The following is a 16746-nucleotide window of genomic DNA, read 5'->3' as shown; positions in this document are numbered from 1 at the left end:
CAGGGCTATAAACAGCCTCTCATTTAAGCCCTAATTACTTCAAAGACTGTACCTAAAAGTCTACAGCCAAGACTGATACCATTTCTGCTGTCTCTCTGCAGGTGGTGTCCCACTGCCTAGATCTTGGAGCAGCCTCAGCAAACTACATTGCGGGCACCATGGAAAACATGACCTTTGCAGAGCAATTTGTTACCAAAGCAGGAGAGCTCATGGGTGAGGCTGTTTTCTCCTCTTTCTTCCTCTGAACCTTGCCCTAAAGTTCATCAGAGAGTTTTCGCAAGGGAAAGGGAAGGTATCAACCCCAGGTGGTTTCTCTCAACACAGCCATCTCTTGCAGGTGGACTAGACATGCTCATTCTCAACCACATCATCAACTCTTCTTTGGTTTTTTTTCATAATGATATCAATTTGGTGCGCAAAAACATGGAGATCAACTTCCTGAGCTATGTGGTCCTGAGTGTGGCTGCCTTGCCCATGCTGAAACAGAGCAATGGAAGCATTGCTGTCATCTCCTCAGTGGCTGGTGAGTGGGGCAGGGACAAGTGTGGAAGGTTGGAGCCAAAACAAAAAAACAAACCCAGGGATTGTGCTAGGCTGTAATGAACATGAGTTTTATCGTTTTCCATGCAGACAAGTAACACAGTACAAACTTGAAGTTGAAATGCTCATAGTGATATTAGGCAAAAGCTTATTAACAAATATGCATGGACAGGCAGAAATACTAAGGGACTTGGGTGTGTAAACTCAATGAGAGGCATGCAAACTGAGTAAAAGGGAAACTGCTAAGAACTAGTGGGCCATAAGAAATGAGGATTGGTCAAAGCAGTGGGTTACAAAATTCCTGAAAGTAACAGAAAAGGTGGTAAGTCAGGGTGCCCATGGGAAGCCTGGTGGTTTGTGATCTAAAAATGGAAGATCAAAGGGACATCAATAAGCTGCTGAAGGTACAGCCTCTCCTGGTCTCTCTAGTGGAGAGATCTAGTCACAATGCATAAAAACGACTTTGCTTCCTCTATGACCAAGAGTCATAGGATGGTAAAATTAGTTGATGCAAAGGAAGACATGAAATACTTTCACATCATACAATAAGCAGGTTAGCTAGGGCAAAAGGAAATGAATAAAAACAACAACAACTATTTACAAAACAATTAGCACAACATGCCTATATTAGGGACATTCTCCAAAAATCTCAACTTGTTACTTTAAAAGTCCAATTCAAACAACCAAGTAGGGAGGAAACATATAGAGAAATGTTCATGAACACATCTCTTTGGGATTGAGAAAGGACCCTTGGTGCTTTGGAGGGTGACAGTATCAGAAGTCATCACCAGTAAAAAGCCAGAGTTTCTGGGCTGAGAGATTCCTAGGTGCATTTCATCATGGACCCAAAAGAGAAGTTCTACACACTGTTGTTGATTTGTCAGTTAGAGGGATGTGCCTGGAAGGTCCAAACACCAGGATCAAATCCAGCCATCTTTAATGTAGTTCCTGGCAACATAAAAACAAATGACCTAGAAGACTCTGTAAACTGTGAAGTACTTCACAAATGTCCATTCTTACTGAAAATAATAACATCATCTCTGTTGTAAAGAGTTCCCCTTTCTGGTCCAGGAAAGGCCGCATAGTGATTGGATAAAGGGCCAGTGTGTCTGTGCTACCCGCCAAACAGAGTGATTGATATGCATCCCTGTGCTTCCCAGCCAACACAGACTCCCCACCCCTCCCCAGTCACAGACTCTCTCTGGCCTGAAAGGAAGGGAGAGTTTCCAGATGCATACTGAGTGGGAGGGTGCTGGGCACATCCCCAATGCATCCCGGGGCATTGGCCAAAACCTTCACATCGGTTATCGTGTAGGTGGCTTTAATGATTTTAGTTGATTAAACAATACATTCACTCTAGGCAAAGGATGTGTTTCATCTTTGGTTGGAGAATTTAAACTTTATAATGCATGCACTACCTGAATGTGCTCAGAAGAAATATGAATTACTGTAGAAGTTCAAGGGCATGATGAAATTCTGATAACCTCTGTTTTCACATATCTTCTACACCTACAGAATGACATGTGGTAATTGCTATGGATTTGGTGGAGGGGGTAAAAATTTAGTTGGATTACTATTCCCTTGTGCCTATTGTTTGTATAGCCAAGAGTTCTGCCTTTTTGTTATGAAGCACATCTGTGAACTTACAAAGCACAGACACATTGCTTTCTCTCCCTAACTGATGAGTATTCTGTGTTCCATGATGTATTCTAAACAGTCAGTAAACATATTTATTAATCCTCCCCCTTAAAATCTGAATTCCACAAACATGAGATACTAAACATCAGCGTGGTCCTAAGGTCAGTGAAAGAGTATTGGGATAGAAGCAGGGCATGGTAGTACATGCCTGTAATCCCAGCAATTCAGGAGGTCGAGGCTGAAACATCCAAATTGGAGGCTGACTGGCAACGCAGAGAGACCATGTCTTAAATTAGAAAATGAAAAGAGCTGAGGATGTTGTTCAGTGGTAAAGTGTCCTGGGTCAATCCCCAGTACCACAAAAAATAGAAGTATTGAGATAGAATTTTAATCATTTCCTCTAGGGGAACACATTGTTAAGGAATTACAGTGACAAGAAACTATTTTTGTTCCCAATACCTTTCCAGGTATTGCAATACATGGAAGTATTATATTTTAAATGTGTTCTTTTAAAGACTCAGATGCTACTTTAGCATTAAACAGTATTGATGCTTCTGGGAATCTATGGCACACATTCATCCCAAAGTAACACCTTTGTTTGGCACCTACTGATCTACTTTCTTGTATATGTAACATCCAGTTACATTTACTAGTCTCCCCTCCTTCCACCACGTGCTAGTTTGGACATAAGCTTAGCTACTTTAACAAATATCCATTTTACAATGCCCTAAGCAAATCTATTTTTTTTCTCCCATGAAACAGCCTAAGTTAGGCAGTCCAGGGCTGATATGGTAGTGACACCCCATAAAGCTGTATAAGAACCCTTCTGTCTTAGAGTCACCATCCCTATGGTGCCGTTTTCATCTGCATGTTCAAGATGGTCTGCTGTTATATCTGAATTCTAGCAAAAGAAATATGAAGAAAGAAGGATACAGTCTGAAAATTGTACTCTTCTCCTACAATTGTGATCTTTATTCATGTGTTCAGCTAAAATTCAAGGGTTCTATTTCTATATGAGGCATTGATATTGCTAAACAACTAATGATTTCTCCTGTGTCCCTCATGCCAAGAAACACTAAGTGTAGAAGAAAACACGCCCTTCAGGTGACCTGACACATACAAAAACATGCTTGTGGACACACACACATGCACACCCAGACCCACACTGTCTCTCACATTCAAGGTCCATCACAAAAACAAAACCCCTTCCATCAGTCAGGGGATACAGGCAGTGTGAAAGAACAGGAGAAAGAATGGAAAGAGAATGCCAGATAGTATTTGTTAAACAAACTGGAATTGACATAATTCTTGAATTTGACTTTTTTTAAAAATCACTGGACTGGGCAGAGAATATTTGGAAACATCTGGCAAAAGTTTATCTGTCATTAATCAAAATGGGTTGTCTTAGGTTTAATTCTAGAAGGTGAAGCTGATTCCATTTTTGAGCCCCTTGGTTTTGTGAACCCCATAACAATGGTGCATCCTACCAGTTACATAGGTGACTGTTGGAACTGATCATCTAATGCTGCTGCTCCACACCTCCTCTTTCCCCCTCAAACAGTCCTGGACAAACCCCATCATCGCTCCACTCCTTTCTCCTCTCAAATCTATTTAACTCACACCTCACATCAAATCTTTCTCAGGATTTGATGTGAGCCGTTTAAACATTTCCTCTTTGTCTTTATTACATTTTGATAAATTACCTTTAGAAATTCTACTTCCTCTCTATTTCTCTCTCTCTCTCTCTTTTAATTTCCCAGTGATCCCAATACTACTAATAGCAATAACACAAATGCTAAGCATACTGGGCAAGCATAAGCGTAGGGATAATGGCTCTTCTGTGTTAAAGAAAATGAAAGGCATATTTTGAAATGAAACTAGACATAATAAAAGACTGGGTTTCTTAAATCTCAAAAATGAAAATACTCTGAAAGGAATAAAGAAACTTGTCAATAACCCCTGAATGCTCAGTCCTCTCTTTGGAAGCTGTAAAACTATAACCTACAGTTACCTATTAAGTTTTCTCCCAATCTTCCAGAAGATCAACTTTTAAATATATATATGTATATGTATTTAAGGTATAAATATATTTTTAATTTCTGTATATTTATTTATCAATATATTAATGAATATGTTTATAAAGCAATTAGATTGTTGATTAAATTAATTAATTATATGAATATATAGTTTAAATAAATATATATAGAAAGAGTTTTATTCAAATATATTCCTTTTCTGGTTTACTCTTTTGCATCATTGTTACATACTATTTTTAAAATGTAAATGTACAGTATTTCAGTATACTAGTCAGGGGCAAATACTTCATAAGACAATGCTTTGGTGGCAAAACTAAACTAAGGAATGAAGTCACTTGTTGGACCTTAATCTATTTGTCAGTCGAGGGCTGCCTGTGTGGTCCAAACCTATTTCAAGAATTTGACATTATAAAGAGAAAAAAAAAAAAAAATGTTTCTCAAATATACATATCAACTAACAGGATTTGGAATAGCCATAATGTTGTTTTACATAAAGACAGGAATATACAGATGTTAATATCGTCTGCAGCTCTGGCACTCACTCCTTCCTGAAACACGGGCCAGTTCCTCAGCGTATGGATATGGCGGAGGTCCTGAAAAGATGTGAAAGGCCTTGGAACTAGAGTGGAAAGCAGTAATCTATTCGTCCTCAAATTTGTACTAATTATTCTAAGAAAATATGCATCTTATCCTTAAATCCAGTTACCTCAGAAGTAATTTTCAGGGAACACTATTTCCGAGATGAGCGGAAGTGTTTAGGCATGTGAAGAGAGCCATAGCAAAATACAGAGGAGTGGTCTGTTTATAGATGTGTCATCTACAGGACCTAGAAGAATGCCAGAGACCGAGAGCATGGGCATAAACATTCCAGGAGTCATTGTTGCCTACATTTTAGAGATTGTATTTGGGCAAAACCTGAAGGATCAAGACAGAACTTGCTAGATTTATCTAAAAGCTCTATGTTGTATCTGCCCAAACAGAAGGGGATAGAAGCCAGGCACAGTGGCACATGCCTATAATCCCAGTGATTCCAGAGGCTGAGGCAGGAGGATCTCAAGTTCAAGGCCAGCCTGGGCAACCTAGCAAGACTGTGTCAAAATAAAATTTGAGGATGTGGCATAGTGGTAGAGCACCCCTGGGTTCAACCCCCAGTACAAAAAAAAAAAAAAAAAAAGTGGGGAGACATGACACTTTTTGAAGAAGAAGCAACAGTTTGGCACAGGTTGAAAACAATATAATGCTATCCATAACAAGTATTACTTCAAGTTCCCCTAAAAAGCTGGGGTGGAACTTAAATAGTCAAAGCTACTTAATGACTAGACCACAGGTTTCATTCATGTGTACATCTAGATGAAAATATCAAATTTCTATCATTATTCACGTCTTTATGTTTCCTCACTAGGGGTTTGAATAGGCCTATAACAAATACATTCTATTTGGAAATATATAAATAGAAAAACAAGTCTTAAGAAGAACATAAATGTGCCCAAATTAGACTCAACGCAGATAATATATTTAAGTTTCAAATTTAGCTCTCAAATTTCTTAACAAGAAGAAAAAAAGATCAGTATACTATAGAGATAAGATTATATTCAAAAGAAAGCAAATAACATTTTTTTCATAAAAGGTTATAATAGAAGGCAAAAGTAATGGAAAGAGCAATTCCTCCAACAATTTTTAAAGAAGTTTCTATGACATAAAAGTTTCATATATACACACACACAATAAATATTTGGAAAACAAAAAAATGTATAAAACTGAAAACAAATTATTCATGTTCCTGTAGTCTAGATATAATCATGCTAATATTTTGCAGAATTTCCTTCCAAATATATAAACATATAGCTATTGTAAATTATATATATTATGTATAAATATAATTATATTATATATAAGTTATATATACAGATATAGTTACAGTCAATTCTTTTCCCATTAGTAACCACACTGAAGATACTCTCAATGTTTTCACATTGTAAAAATCCCACAACAAATGTTCTTATATCTGAATTGGTGATGAAGTTGATGACTATTTCCTTGACAGATTCTTACCATTAGACTGAGTACAATAATGGGAACATTTTTAAGACTATTGCTACATATCACCAAATAATTTCAGATAAAATGACAAATAAGAGCCAGGTATCGTGGCGTGCACCTCTAATTCCAGCTATTCAGGAGGTTGACGTGGGAGGATCACTCGAGCATAGGAATTCAAAACTAGCTTGGCAACGTAAAACATAGTGAGACTCTATCTCTAAATAAATATCAAATAAATGAAAGAAAGGAAGAAAGAAAAATAAAAACCTGGACTTTTTCAAAATATACAAAGTAAAAATCAATTTAAATGAATTTAAGAATCATTTCCCTTTCCCATTCCAAATAAGTCTTCATCTCACACCTACTTTGCAGAATTAACTAAGTTTTCAGAATTGACAATTCTGTAGGAAAAAGAAAAAGATGTTTAGTAGTTCTAATTTGAACTTCTTTGTTTACTCGTAAGATGGAACGAGGGCCCTGTCCCCTTGACAGCAATAAAATTCTGTTTTTTGTTTACCATTATATCCTCAGTGCCTACAACAGCACCTGGCATGTAGTAGACATGATACCAAAAGCTTGGTCCTCATCCCTGTTGCTGATCCAATAAGGAGGACAAGGTTGAGAAAAAGGAAAAAGTTGTATTGCTCTGCTAGCAAAGGAGAAAGGCAACAGACTCAAGTCACATAGACTGCCGTTCTAACTGCCAGGGAGAACAGAGGGTTTTAAAGAGGGCAAGACAAGGGCTGTTTTCCAAGGATTGTTATCAGTATATCTAATTGATATTTACCTTATATTCCTGAAGGAGCTGTAGTTCCAATGTCCATGTCCAGAGTTTCTTTATTCTTACAGACAGTGATTGGAGGGGCAGATAACTCAGCATAGGACAGAAGAAATGCTGATCTTGTTTCCCTCATACCTGCAGAGGGGAAGAAGGAGAAAAGGAAGGGGGTAAATAATGTCAGTTTTAAAATAAGCCACCAGCAGTTGAGCGGCAAGTTTTCTATTCAAAGCTCGAAGTTGACCCCTGTCAGATGAAAGGGACTCTCATTACATTTTACCCACTGTCAGTTTCTACCTTAATGGGCAAAGACATCTCCAAGCTGCTTTCTGCTGACAATGTACAACAAAGGGGGTCCCTAGAATTAAAGGTTTTTACCTGTTATTGTCATTTTTTCTTATGGACTTTTATGGGAAGGGATGGAGAGGTGATTCCAAACTTGGTGGTCCCTAGAAGAAACATACTAATTTACTGCAGTTAAATTTGACTGAGTTATTATACAAACTGTTTTAATCTACTTTTTTTCTGTTATAGTCATTTTCCCCTATCTCCTGAGGTACCAGGAAGGGTCTCCCATACACTATTTTATGAGGGTTCTATTTAAGCCTATTTCTGGAGTTACCCATATCTGGAGGACAGCAAGTGGCAACATCTTATCCCACTGCAGGTGGGTTTCTCTGGCAGAATTTAGCCACCATTTTCTTTAAGGCAAGATTCATCTTTTCCATTCTCCCTAGATTGGGGTCTCCAGGATATGCGTAACTTGCACTGTATATCTACTGTTCTGCTCATTTGTTGGGTCACTTTTGCAATGAAAGACAGTCCATTGTAACTTTGCATGAAGTAGAGGAACCTGTATCTTAGAATCAGCTCCTTCAAGAGGACTTGAATTCTTTCCAAAGCTTTTTCTGTCTCGCTGGGATAAGCCTCAACCCACTCTGAGAAGATATCTGCAGAATAAGCCACTATCTGGAGTTTCTTGTGGTGTGGGGCATTTGGGTAAAATCTATTTGCCAATCATCAAAAGATTGTAGTCCTACATATCATGTTCCTTTCAGTCTTGAGATTGTTTGGAGCACACAATACACTGTTGAGTCACCTGCTGAATAGTCTGTTGGACACATGACCCTTGCAAGTGGGGCTTGATGAAATTTACCAAAGAATCCCACCCTTAGTGAGTACTCACTCTCCTGTAGAGTCAAACCAGTGCTTCGGGCAGGAGGCTGATCCCATGGGAATTTCATCTCCACTTGGCAGTGCTATCCCAGGAGTCAAAACTCCACTTTGGCACATTTCTCATCCTCCTCAGTATAAAGAGATTTATATTGGTCTAACTTAAGGTGAAATGTTAGGGCACTGACAAACAGTTTACTCTTTGTGGCCCTTTTGGCTGCACTATTAGAGGTTTGATTTTTCCTGGCCATGGAAGCGTTCATTTCTAATGATTGGGTTAATTCATGATTGTCACCTGCTTTGGTTTGACCACAGTGTATATGAATGCCAATATTTTTATAGCACATTTAATGTCCTTGTTTTCAGCAGTGAGGACTCATCCTCCTGTTGAGATAGCTCCATGTGAATATAGTATCATGGACACACATTTTGAGTCAGTGTAAATGTTTACCTTCTTTCTTTTGGTCAGTCTTGTCAGAACAATTAGCTAAGCTTTCTGGGCTGATAGTCCCAGCAATGAAGGCTTGGCTTCCAGTACCTGTTGCTCTCTGACCATGGCATATCCAGCTATCTTATGGCCATTATGCATGAAACTGCCCCCATCAGCCAGCCAGCCCAGCCCAGCTCTGATAGGCTAATCAAACAAATTCAATCTACTGGAGTAATCAGTCTTTAAGATCTTTGAGCAGTCATGTATTGGCCCATCATTATCAGCAGGCAACAGTGTTGCTGGATTTAACATGGACATGGTTTTGAGGACATTTGGGTTGCCTGTTATCTCCCTATCTTTTCAGCAGTCAGCCAGTAGACACCCTTTTATTTTAATAGGACCAGGACTGGGTGAGGAACAAACACAGTAATGGGTGGTCTAAGATGAACTTCTCAGCCTCTTGTAGTAAATCACAAGTGGCAGCTATTGTCTGAAGGCCGAGGGGTCATCTTTTTTTTTTTTTTTTTTTTTTTTTTTGCATGGCCAAGGTGTTTTGAAAAATAGGCTGCTGGTTGCCATATGTCCCCCAAGGCCAGTAAGAGAACTCCAAGGACTGTACCTTGTTTCTCATGCATATGAGCTCCTTTGGTAGGTAGGCCTAGAGCATGCGCTGTTATGAGGCTCTGTTTTAACTTTTAAAAGACAACATGGAATTCTGGGGTCCAAGCAAAGACTCAATTTCTGTTCCTACTGAGTCCTCATGCAGGGGTTTAGCTATTAGATTAAAATGAGAGATCCAAATATGGTAGAATCCTGCCATTCCCAGGAATCTACATAGTGGCCTGGGGTTCCTGGGCTCTCTAAGTCGCAAGATAGCCTATTTCTAGTATGACATTCAACTTTGGGTTCCTTGGCTAATCTGGAATTCCAGATAAGTAACTTCTTGTTTACAAATCTGAGCCTTTTTAGTGGATACCTCATATCCACATGAGGTAAGGTAGTTCAACACAATTAATAATGTTTTTGAAGGGCATTGCTATAAGCATGTCATCCACATCAGGCAAAAGGATTCCTTCATCCATCCATAACCCTTTCAGGTCTTTTGCTATACTCTCATTAAACAGAGGACAGTTTTCAAATCCCTGAGGTAGGCATGTTCAGCAATACTGGGTGGTTACTTTGGTTTTGGGGTTCCTGCCACTCAAAAGCAAATGATAATTGCAACCTCCTTTCCAGTGGGAGGCAGAAGAATGCATCCTTTGAGTCCAACATAAGGAACCAGTTATAGTTACCTGGCACCACAATCAGCAAGGTATAGGGATCTGATACCATGGGATGAATATACTGGACAGTATTATTTATAGCTCTCAAGTCTTGCACAAAACAATACTCACCAATGTGAAGTTTCTAAACAGGCAAAATAAAAATATTATAGGGAATCTTTCAAAACTGATTCAATCTGTGTTCTACAAATTCATCTAGAAGAGGATGGATTCCTATCAATGTTTTTATCTCCTAAGAGGGTATGGTTTCTTCCTGGGGCAGGTTAACTCTTCCTTGAGTAAACTCTTGTTTGGGGTAGTGTTGACCACCCTTCCTAGACTCATTGCCCTAATGACCTTACTCACTTTCTCATTGACCTTCACTAGAGTGAACTCAGTTTCCTTTCCCTGGTTGGCAAGGGAAAGTTGGAACCAGGGCACATTTCCAGCGGCACTTTGAAAATGGTGTCATTGCTTTTAGGGTGAGATTATCTGTGCATTTAATTTACATAACAAAGCTCATTCCAAGAGAGGAATTGGACAATCTGGCATATGCAAGAAGTTATGTCTTAATCTTTGTTCTGCCAGTTCGTTTTCAAGGGGTTGGAGCAACAAATGCTGCTGAGTCTGATTCATCACTCCTATCACTTCTAGGGTTCTACTGCATGAAAAGGTTAATTTAGAATTTAAAACAGAAAAACTTGTGCCAATATTGATCAAGAAGCCAATCAATTGGGTTCCCAATGTCAGTTATACCCAGGGCTCTTGTGGGGCAATTGGTATAGGAATCTCCACTAAGGCCTGGAGCCCCTTGCCCTACCTTTTGTCATCTGAGCCTTATTTCTAGGAGATCATTTGTTTTACAGAAGAGCGACATTATCCTGGGGATCTCTGCTGCCTTAGACAATTCTCTTTAGTTTTTGCTCCTCACAGGGAATTATATACCTTAAAGGCAATATCAACTAGCTGTGATGGGTTTATGTCAACTGCCCCCTCCCCCTGCTGAAGCATCCTCCTGTCTGGGACACTCTGTCCAATGAAAGTCATATTAATCAAACAGAAATTTTCAGGGGTCTCTCTCTGAAGAAACAATCAGGGCCAAAGGCAGGTGTCTGTATACCCAGAGACTGGGGCATTTGCTCAGCCTGGCAGGCAGAATGCAGTGCTGGACCCAGATGTGTCTTCTGATGGGCAGGAGGGAAAGTGCAGCCATCCCCATGGTGTGAGGTGGTAGAGCAGAGAGTACAAGAGTAGAGGTACCCAGGTGGTTCTCCTCCTCTCCTGTTAAGGCCTGCTGCCCTGGCTATAGCTAAGGGGACTCCAGGTCCTGGAAGCAAAGCCAGAACTGGGTTCCTACTGAGGAAGCTCCTACTTGTTTCTCTGCAGCCACAGCCCCTGCTGCTCTAAGCAAGGTCCTAGGCTGTTTGACTTTCAGCCCTGCCTTTTGCCCCGGAGTCACAAAGTCTGACTGAAGAGGCTGTTTTTTGTTTTTGTATTTTATGTTTTATTTTAGCCTTGAATTCTAGAAGCAGAACCCAGTGTGGGGGTTGTTTTCTGTTTGTTTTGTTTTGTTTTTTTCTCTTGCTCAATTGTTCATCATGCTGATCCCCCTGTGTATTTATGCCAATGGGGCATTGCCCAAGAGGAATTGCCCAGCTCTGTGATGGGTGTTTCACCAGCAAAATGGGATGCATTGTTGAGTCTTAAAAAGGAAGACCATTCTCATACCTGGGTCATAATCTCTCAGGGCCTACAGTAGGGTACTCACTGCTGCCACATTCTCTTCAGTCGGCAGGTCCTCCATGGCATGTCTCACTCATCAAAAGTTTCTCCACAACCTGGACAGTTCACCATGATTTTTTCTCCAGGTGGGGGCCTACAGATCCTCAACTTGCAGTGGGGACAACTTGGAGATGGACCCGAGATAGAGGTTGGCCAAGAGATAGTTCTGGCCAGCCAGCACTAGGTTAAAAGGATTTAAAACTTTCTTAACTTTTCCTTTTGGTGGTCTACAATCCTTGCACACCAGAGGCTGTGCCTTTTATTGCATCATGTACTTCCTGGCTGTTCAAACTGCATAAATGCCTGCACATACAAAATTTCCTTCATTTATCTGACCTCTGATAGACCAAAGGATAGGTTATATAACAATTCAAAACACCATACAGTGGTCACCTTTCCTCACCTTCCAAAACATGCATTGACCAGCCTATGTTACAGTAAAACACCATCTTTTTCTTAGTTAGAGGCTTATAGCTCCATTAAGACAAAATCTTTCCCAAGAGACCACTGGCAGGAATTGACATGGTGTTGACCTTGTCTTAAAAGGGTCAGTAACAGATATAACAAAAACACACAGACACAGAGGGAACTCCTACAAAACCAAGGCCAGTAGATTGGAAAGCTTTAAAACAGACAGATTGGGGGAAGTTCCTAAATTCCCTATGCCCACTTAACTGTGATCCCTATACTAGTAGTGCCATAGCTATTCCCAACAAGAGGGACCAAACGTTCTCAAAAAGGGGAAATCAGATGTGTGGAATCAAAGTTCTCAGTACACACACCAGGAGAGCTTACCAGATGACTGAGGTGTCATTACTGCAGTGCATTTGGTTTTCTTTTTCTTAAAGTAGACCAAATGGTGGAGCAAACCATACCAGCTCAGGGAGAAAAAGTAGGATTTTCCTGAAGCAACAGGAGCTTCAGCAGCTGCTAGGACAGTTCCTCAGCCCCTCCTTTTACTTACAGGAAGAGCTCCTCCTGTCTGACTCGAGGCAAATTCATCCCATCTCCCTATTCTCCATTGATGGGCTCTCAACAAGCTCATACTCAGAGCATCACGCCTACCCAAGAAGTCTGGGGGGGGCCACTTTCATGTCCCACCTGGGTAGCCAGTTTTGTCCATGTCCCTGATTCTGATCCAGTAATAAAGTTTTGAGAAAAATAGAAAACTTGTATTGCTCTGCTAGCAAAAGAGAAAGACAAAGGACTCAAGTCACATAGGTTGCCATTCTAACTGCCTGGGAGAACAGAGGGCTTTAAAAAGATCAATAGAGGGGCTGTTTTGCAAGTATCATTTTCAATATATCTAATAAATGTTTAACATCTTCTTGAAAAAGCTGTACTTCTTAGTTCCCGGATCTGGAATTTCTTTATTCTTGTAGATAGTGAGTAGAAGGGCAGATAACTTGACTTTGGATAGGAAAAATGTTACTCTTGTTTCCCCCATGGTTGGAAAAGGGAAGAAGGAGAAGAAGAAGAAAAAAAAAAAAAAAATATATATATATATATATGTATATATCAGTTTTAAAATAAGCCACCAATAATTAGGCAGCAAGTTTTATATGAAAAGCATGAAGTAGACCCCTAGTATATGAAAGGAACCCCTGCTAGAGACATTTAATTAAAGTCTTGTAACTTGGAAACAAATTTCACTTTCATGTGTTAATGGGCTACTGATATATTTCATCCCATGAACCATTTTTCCATGACCTTGCCCATTGAAATGGTAGCAAACATTTTCTAACAAATATAAGTTAGTAGCTTCTTTTGCAAACTTTGAAAAAGGTATGTCATTGAAAATGTAAAATTAATAAAATAAAAATAAAATTTAGATATTTATTGAGGGTCCACTCTAAGCCAGGCACTATGCCAAGATGCCAGGGCTATGGCAATGAGTGAGAATGGCTAAGATGCCTGTCCCGGAGCCCATAGTCCAATGTGAGCCATTTTGTTATTGTATTGTTTCTAGTCATAAGAAAACTGGGAGCAACCTAAATACCCACCTCTTGGAACAGACTCCTAAATTGTAATGAAATATTATCCAAATGTTATATATATGACCACAAAACTATAATGTTTAAATGTAAAACACTTTACAGAATATTATACATAGTATGAGCTCAACAGTGTTAAATGAAAAGGAGCTTTTCATTTTGTACACTTTTTTTTTTTTTTTTTTTTTTTTGCAGTACTGGAGATCGAACTCAGGGCCTTGTGCTTGCAAGGCAAGCACTCTACCAGCTGAGCTATCTCCCCAGCCCCATTTTGTACACTTCTGAACTGCTTCTTGTACAATTAACATGGTACAAAATTTTATTAGAACAAATTTTTTAAAAAGAAAAGTAAAGGATAGGGTTCTATGATGGTAACCAAAAACAAAATATTTCTGTTTTCAGGATGGGTGACTTCAGGAGGACAGAGATGTGTCCCACCTCAAAGTAAACAAATAAATTCAAATTACAGTCACTAAAGACTAGTGCAGGAGGAGGTTATTGCTATTCGTTAGGGTTTTGTGGCTTTTACTATTGTTTGGCTTTTTGGTTTATCTACAAAGTTATCGATTGTTTAAAACTTTGTTAATGCTGCATAGTAGATTGTGAGATGGGAACTATCATATACTACTAATAGGAAAGGGTATGGTCCTTTTATTTACTTTTCTTTGACAGTGCTAGTACTCGGTAATAGCCTCACATATGCTAAGCAAGAGCTCTACCACTGAGCTACACCCCCATCCCTTTCTAATCATGTTAATTCATTTTCACTCTTGATTTTTAAAAGTTCAGTCTTTTATTTTTTTATTCAGTCTTAAGCAACTTGGCAATGTGTACAAATAACCTTAAAACTATTTCTATCATTTTGCTAAGCAAAGGAAATGCTAAAAATCTATCAAAAATAATCATCACTGCAATAACAGATATAGTTACAAAAACATTTATTGCAGAATTTCTTTCAATGGATCTATGGACTTATAAACAGATAATGATGCCTAAGACAGTCACCTGACATGTCCCTGAAATCAGCCATCACAGTCAACTGAAAGTCAAAACCTAATCAATAACTTTGTTGGTTTTACTTCGTGAGTTTTAAATTATTTAATATTTTTCCATGAAGTTGTCTCTTTCAAGAACTCCCACATAGTGCATAAAATAAATCCTTTATTTCTAGAATAAGAAAATTAGCCTTTCCCTGTACCCTTTAAATAAATAAATGTTGAACAGCATTTAAAGAATGTCATTTTGAAAATTGCCAGTTCTCTGGTCCACATGGGGCACACATCTGACTCAGTCCAAGAGAGATGGCTGAATTTATGAAAAATTGCAGTTGACAAGCCTCCAGGAAATTAGGCCACCCAAGGATCTCCCAGGAATGTCATGGTTATACCTGCTTCTCTGAAAACATCTGCTCCTCTTTCTTTTCTTTCTACTAACCTCTGCTTCATTTGGTGCATAATTCAACCTTAATGCCACAATCCCCTTCTCAGGAAACAACTCTCAGTGTACTGTTGATTTCTGCCACGTTGCCAAGTATCTTGATCATCTGTCTCTCAACTTCAGTTTTCCCCCAAAGAAAAGCTATCTCATTGGTTTAGCTAAATGGAAAAGAGTCAATCCCTCCAAGCCATTCATAATGACCAGCCTAGAAAGGTATAGTCATTGAGTCAGGTCTAATCAATCAAGGTCACAGGAAGGGCAGTCTTAGATCAGAAGGGTAGACAATGAGATGACTAAGAATATACCTCTCTAAATCACTTGCATACCCTTCCCTAAATATTGCTTCTGCCAGGCCATCCAAATGCCAATCAGGAAACCAAAGAATCCAAGTTTATCATTGTAACATTGCATGGTGAGTGTAGAATCAGAGCAAGGAAGGTTCATGGTTGTGATATGTTTCACTGATTTCAAAATGCACATTGATTAACATTTTAACAACACTGAAAGAGATGCACCTCACACAGAGTGCATCTTACAATCACTATCAGCTAAGCAGTGGTTTAGAATAGTTGACATTACCTGTACATGCAAACGTAGCCATTGCTGTTCATACTGTCATGCTTCAATTGAGTGGCATTATGCACTTTGTTGTTAGACACACTTACTTAGTGTAATGTCTTTTAAAAATTGAACCAGGATTCAGTCTTAAAACAAATAGTGACTGTGAATGTAGAAATGCATAGATTCAGAGCAGTGTGGTATAAATTTGACACTAATGAAGCAAATATTATTTATATAGGAATGACTAAAATTTCATTCCAATTGCTGTATCGGAACTAACAAAGGAAAATACTCACAAAAGATGAATCTCTGTTTTGTTTTATTAATGTGAGTATGGAAACATATTCACCCAGCAATACAACTGAAGGAAAAAAGAAATTCCCAACTCCTTTGGAATTGATGTAAAAAAAATCCAAAGTATCAATTACATCTGATATAATGAATTTAATGAATATTAAGACATTACTATCTGTCCATAACACATTATTATAAGATAAAAAGAGTGCCACCATCCAAAGTAGCAATTAGGTATCAGTTACTTGGAAAACACTCTTTCAAGAAATACTGCATGTTAAAGGGTAATATTGCATGGGGGGAAGTGACTTTGATTTTAAAAGAATCATTATGAATGTGTAGGAATGATACATGATTTAAAACAACTATGCATATATGTGTAAAGGAACTTTTCCAACAGGTACAGAATAAAAATTCTAAGGGATAAGAATCATGCTATCATTCTTGGCATTCATTGGCAGTCTTTTTCTTCCTTAGTATACAAAATAATTATGTGTCTTACAACTGCTTGCCCCTTAAAGCTAATGAAATTCACCATTTCATCCGCAGCGGCCTGCCTCTGCATTCTTTAAAGGCAGGCCCTCTGTTTACTCATCTCTGATTTTCCAGTGCTAACAAATTTGGCAAATAATCAACACATTCTTTCTGAATGAATTGGTGGCAAATTGACTTACTAGTACTTAAATCTCTAATTTTATGTCTTTTCTCAAACTATGATGGCAATGCACAGCCATATTTCCCCTTCTGTTTTTTTAACTGAATAGCTTACCTACTTTCTTTT

General features: G+C 38.8%; 2 protein-coding genes across 7 annotated transcripts in view; one reads left to right on the top strand and one right to left on the bottom strand.

Annotated features, from left to right (window-relative positions):
• The window catches only part of LOC306642093 (UPF0739 protein C1orf74 homolog), a 122737-nt gene that overhangs the window by 37219 nt on the left and 68772 nt on the right, over positions 1 to 16746 (bottom strand). For all 5 annotated transcript variants that reach the window (XR_013758374.1, XR_013758375.1, XR_013758376.1 and 2 more), the window contains one exon: positions 7042 to 7170. The gene's annotated coding sequence lies outside the window, so the exon portion shown is untranslated. The remainder of the gene's footprint in view (positions 1 to 7041; positions 7171 to 16746) is intronic.
• HSD11B1 (hydroxysteroid 11-beta dehydrogenase 1) overlaps positions 1 to 16746 on the top strand; it is a 54446-nt gene that overhangs the window by 17406 nt on the left and 20294 nt on the right. For both annotated transcript variants that reach the window (XM_079107524.1, XM_079107523.1), the window contains 2 exons: positions 102 to 213; positions 338 to 523. In XM_079107524.1, coding sequence (XP_078963650.1) covers positions 102 to 213; positions 338 to 523 — 298 coding nt within the window. The remainder of the gene's footprint in view (positions 1 to 101; positions 214 to 337; positions 524 to 16746) is intronic.

The sequence above is a fragment of the Sciurus vulgaris genome (genome assembly GCF_902686455.1).
Source record: "Sciurus vulgaris genome assembly, chromosome: 12".
NCBI lineage: Eukaryota > Metazoa > Chordata > Mammalia > Rodentia > Sciuridae > Sciurus > Sciurus vulgaris.
The sequence above is the reverse complement of the archived record's forward strand: the minus strand, read 5'-3'. Positions and strand labels throughout refer to the sequence as shown.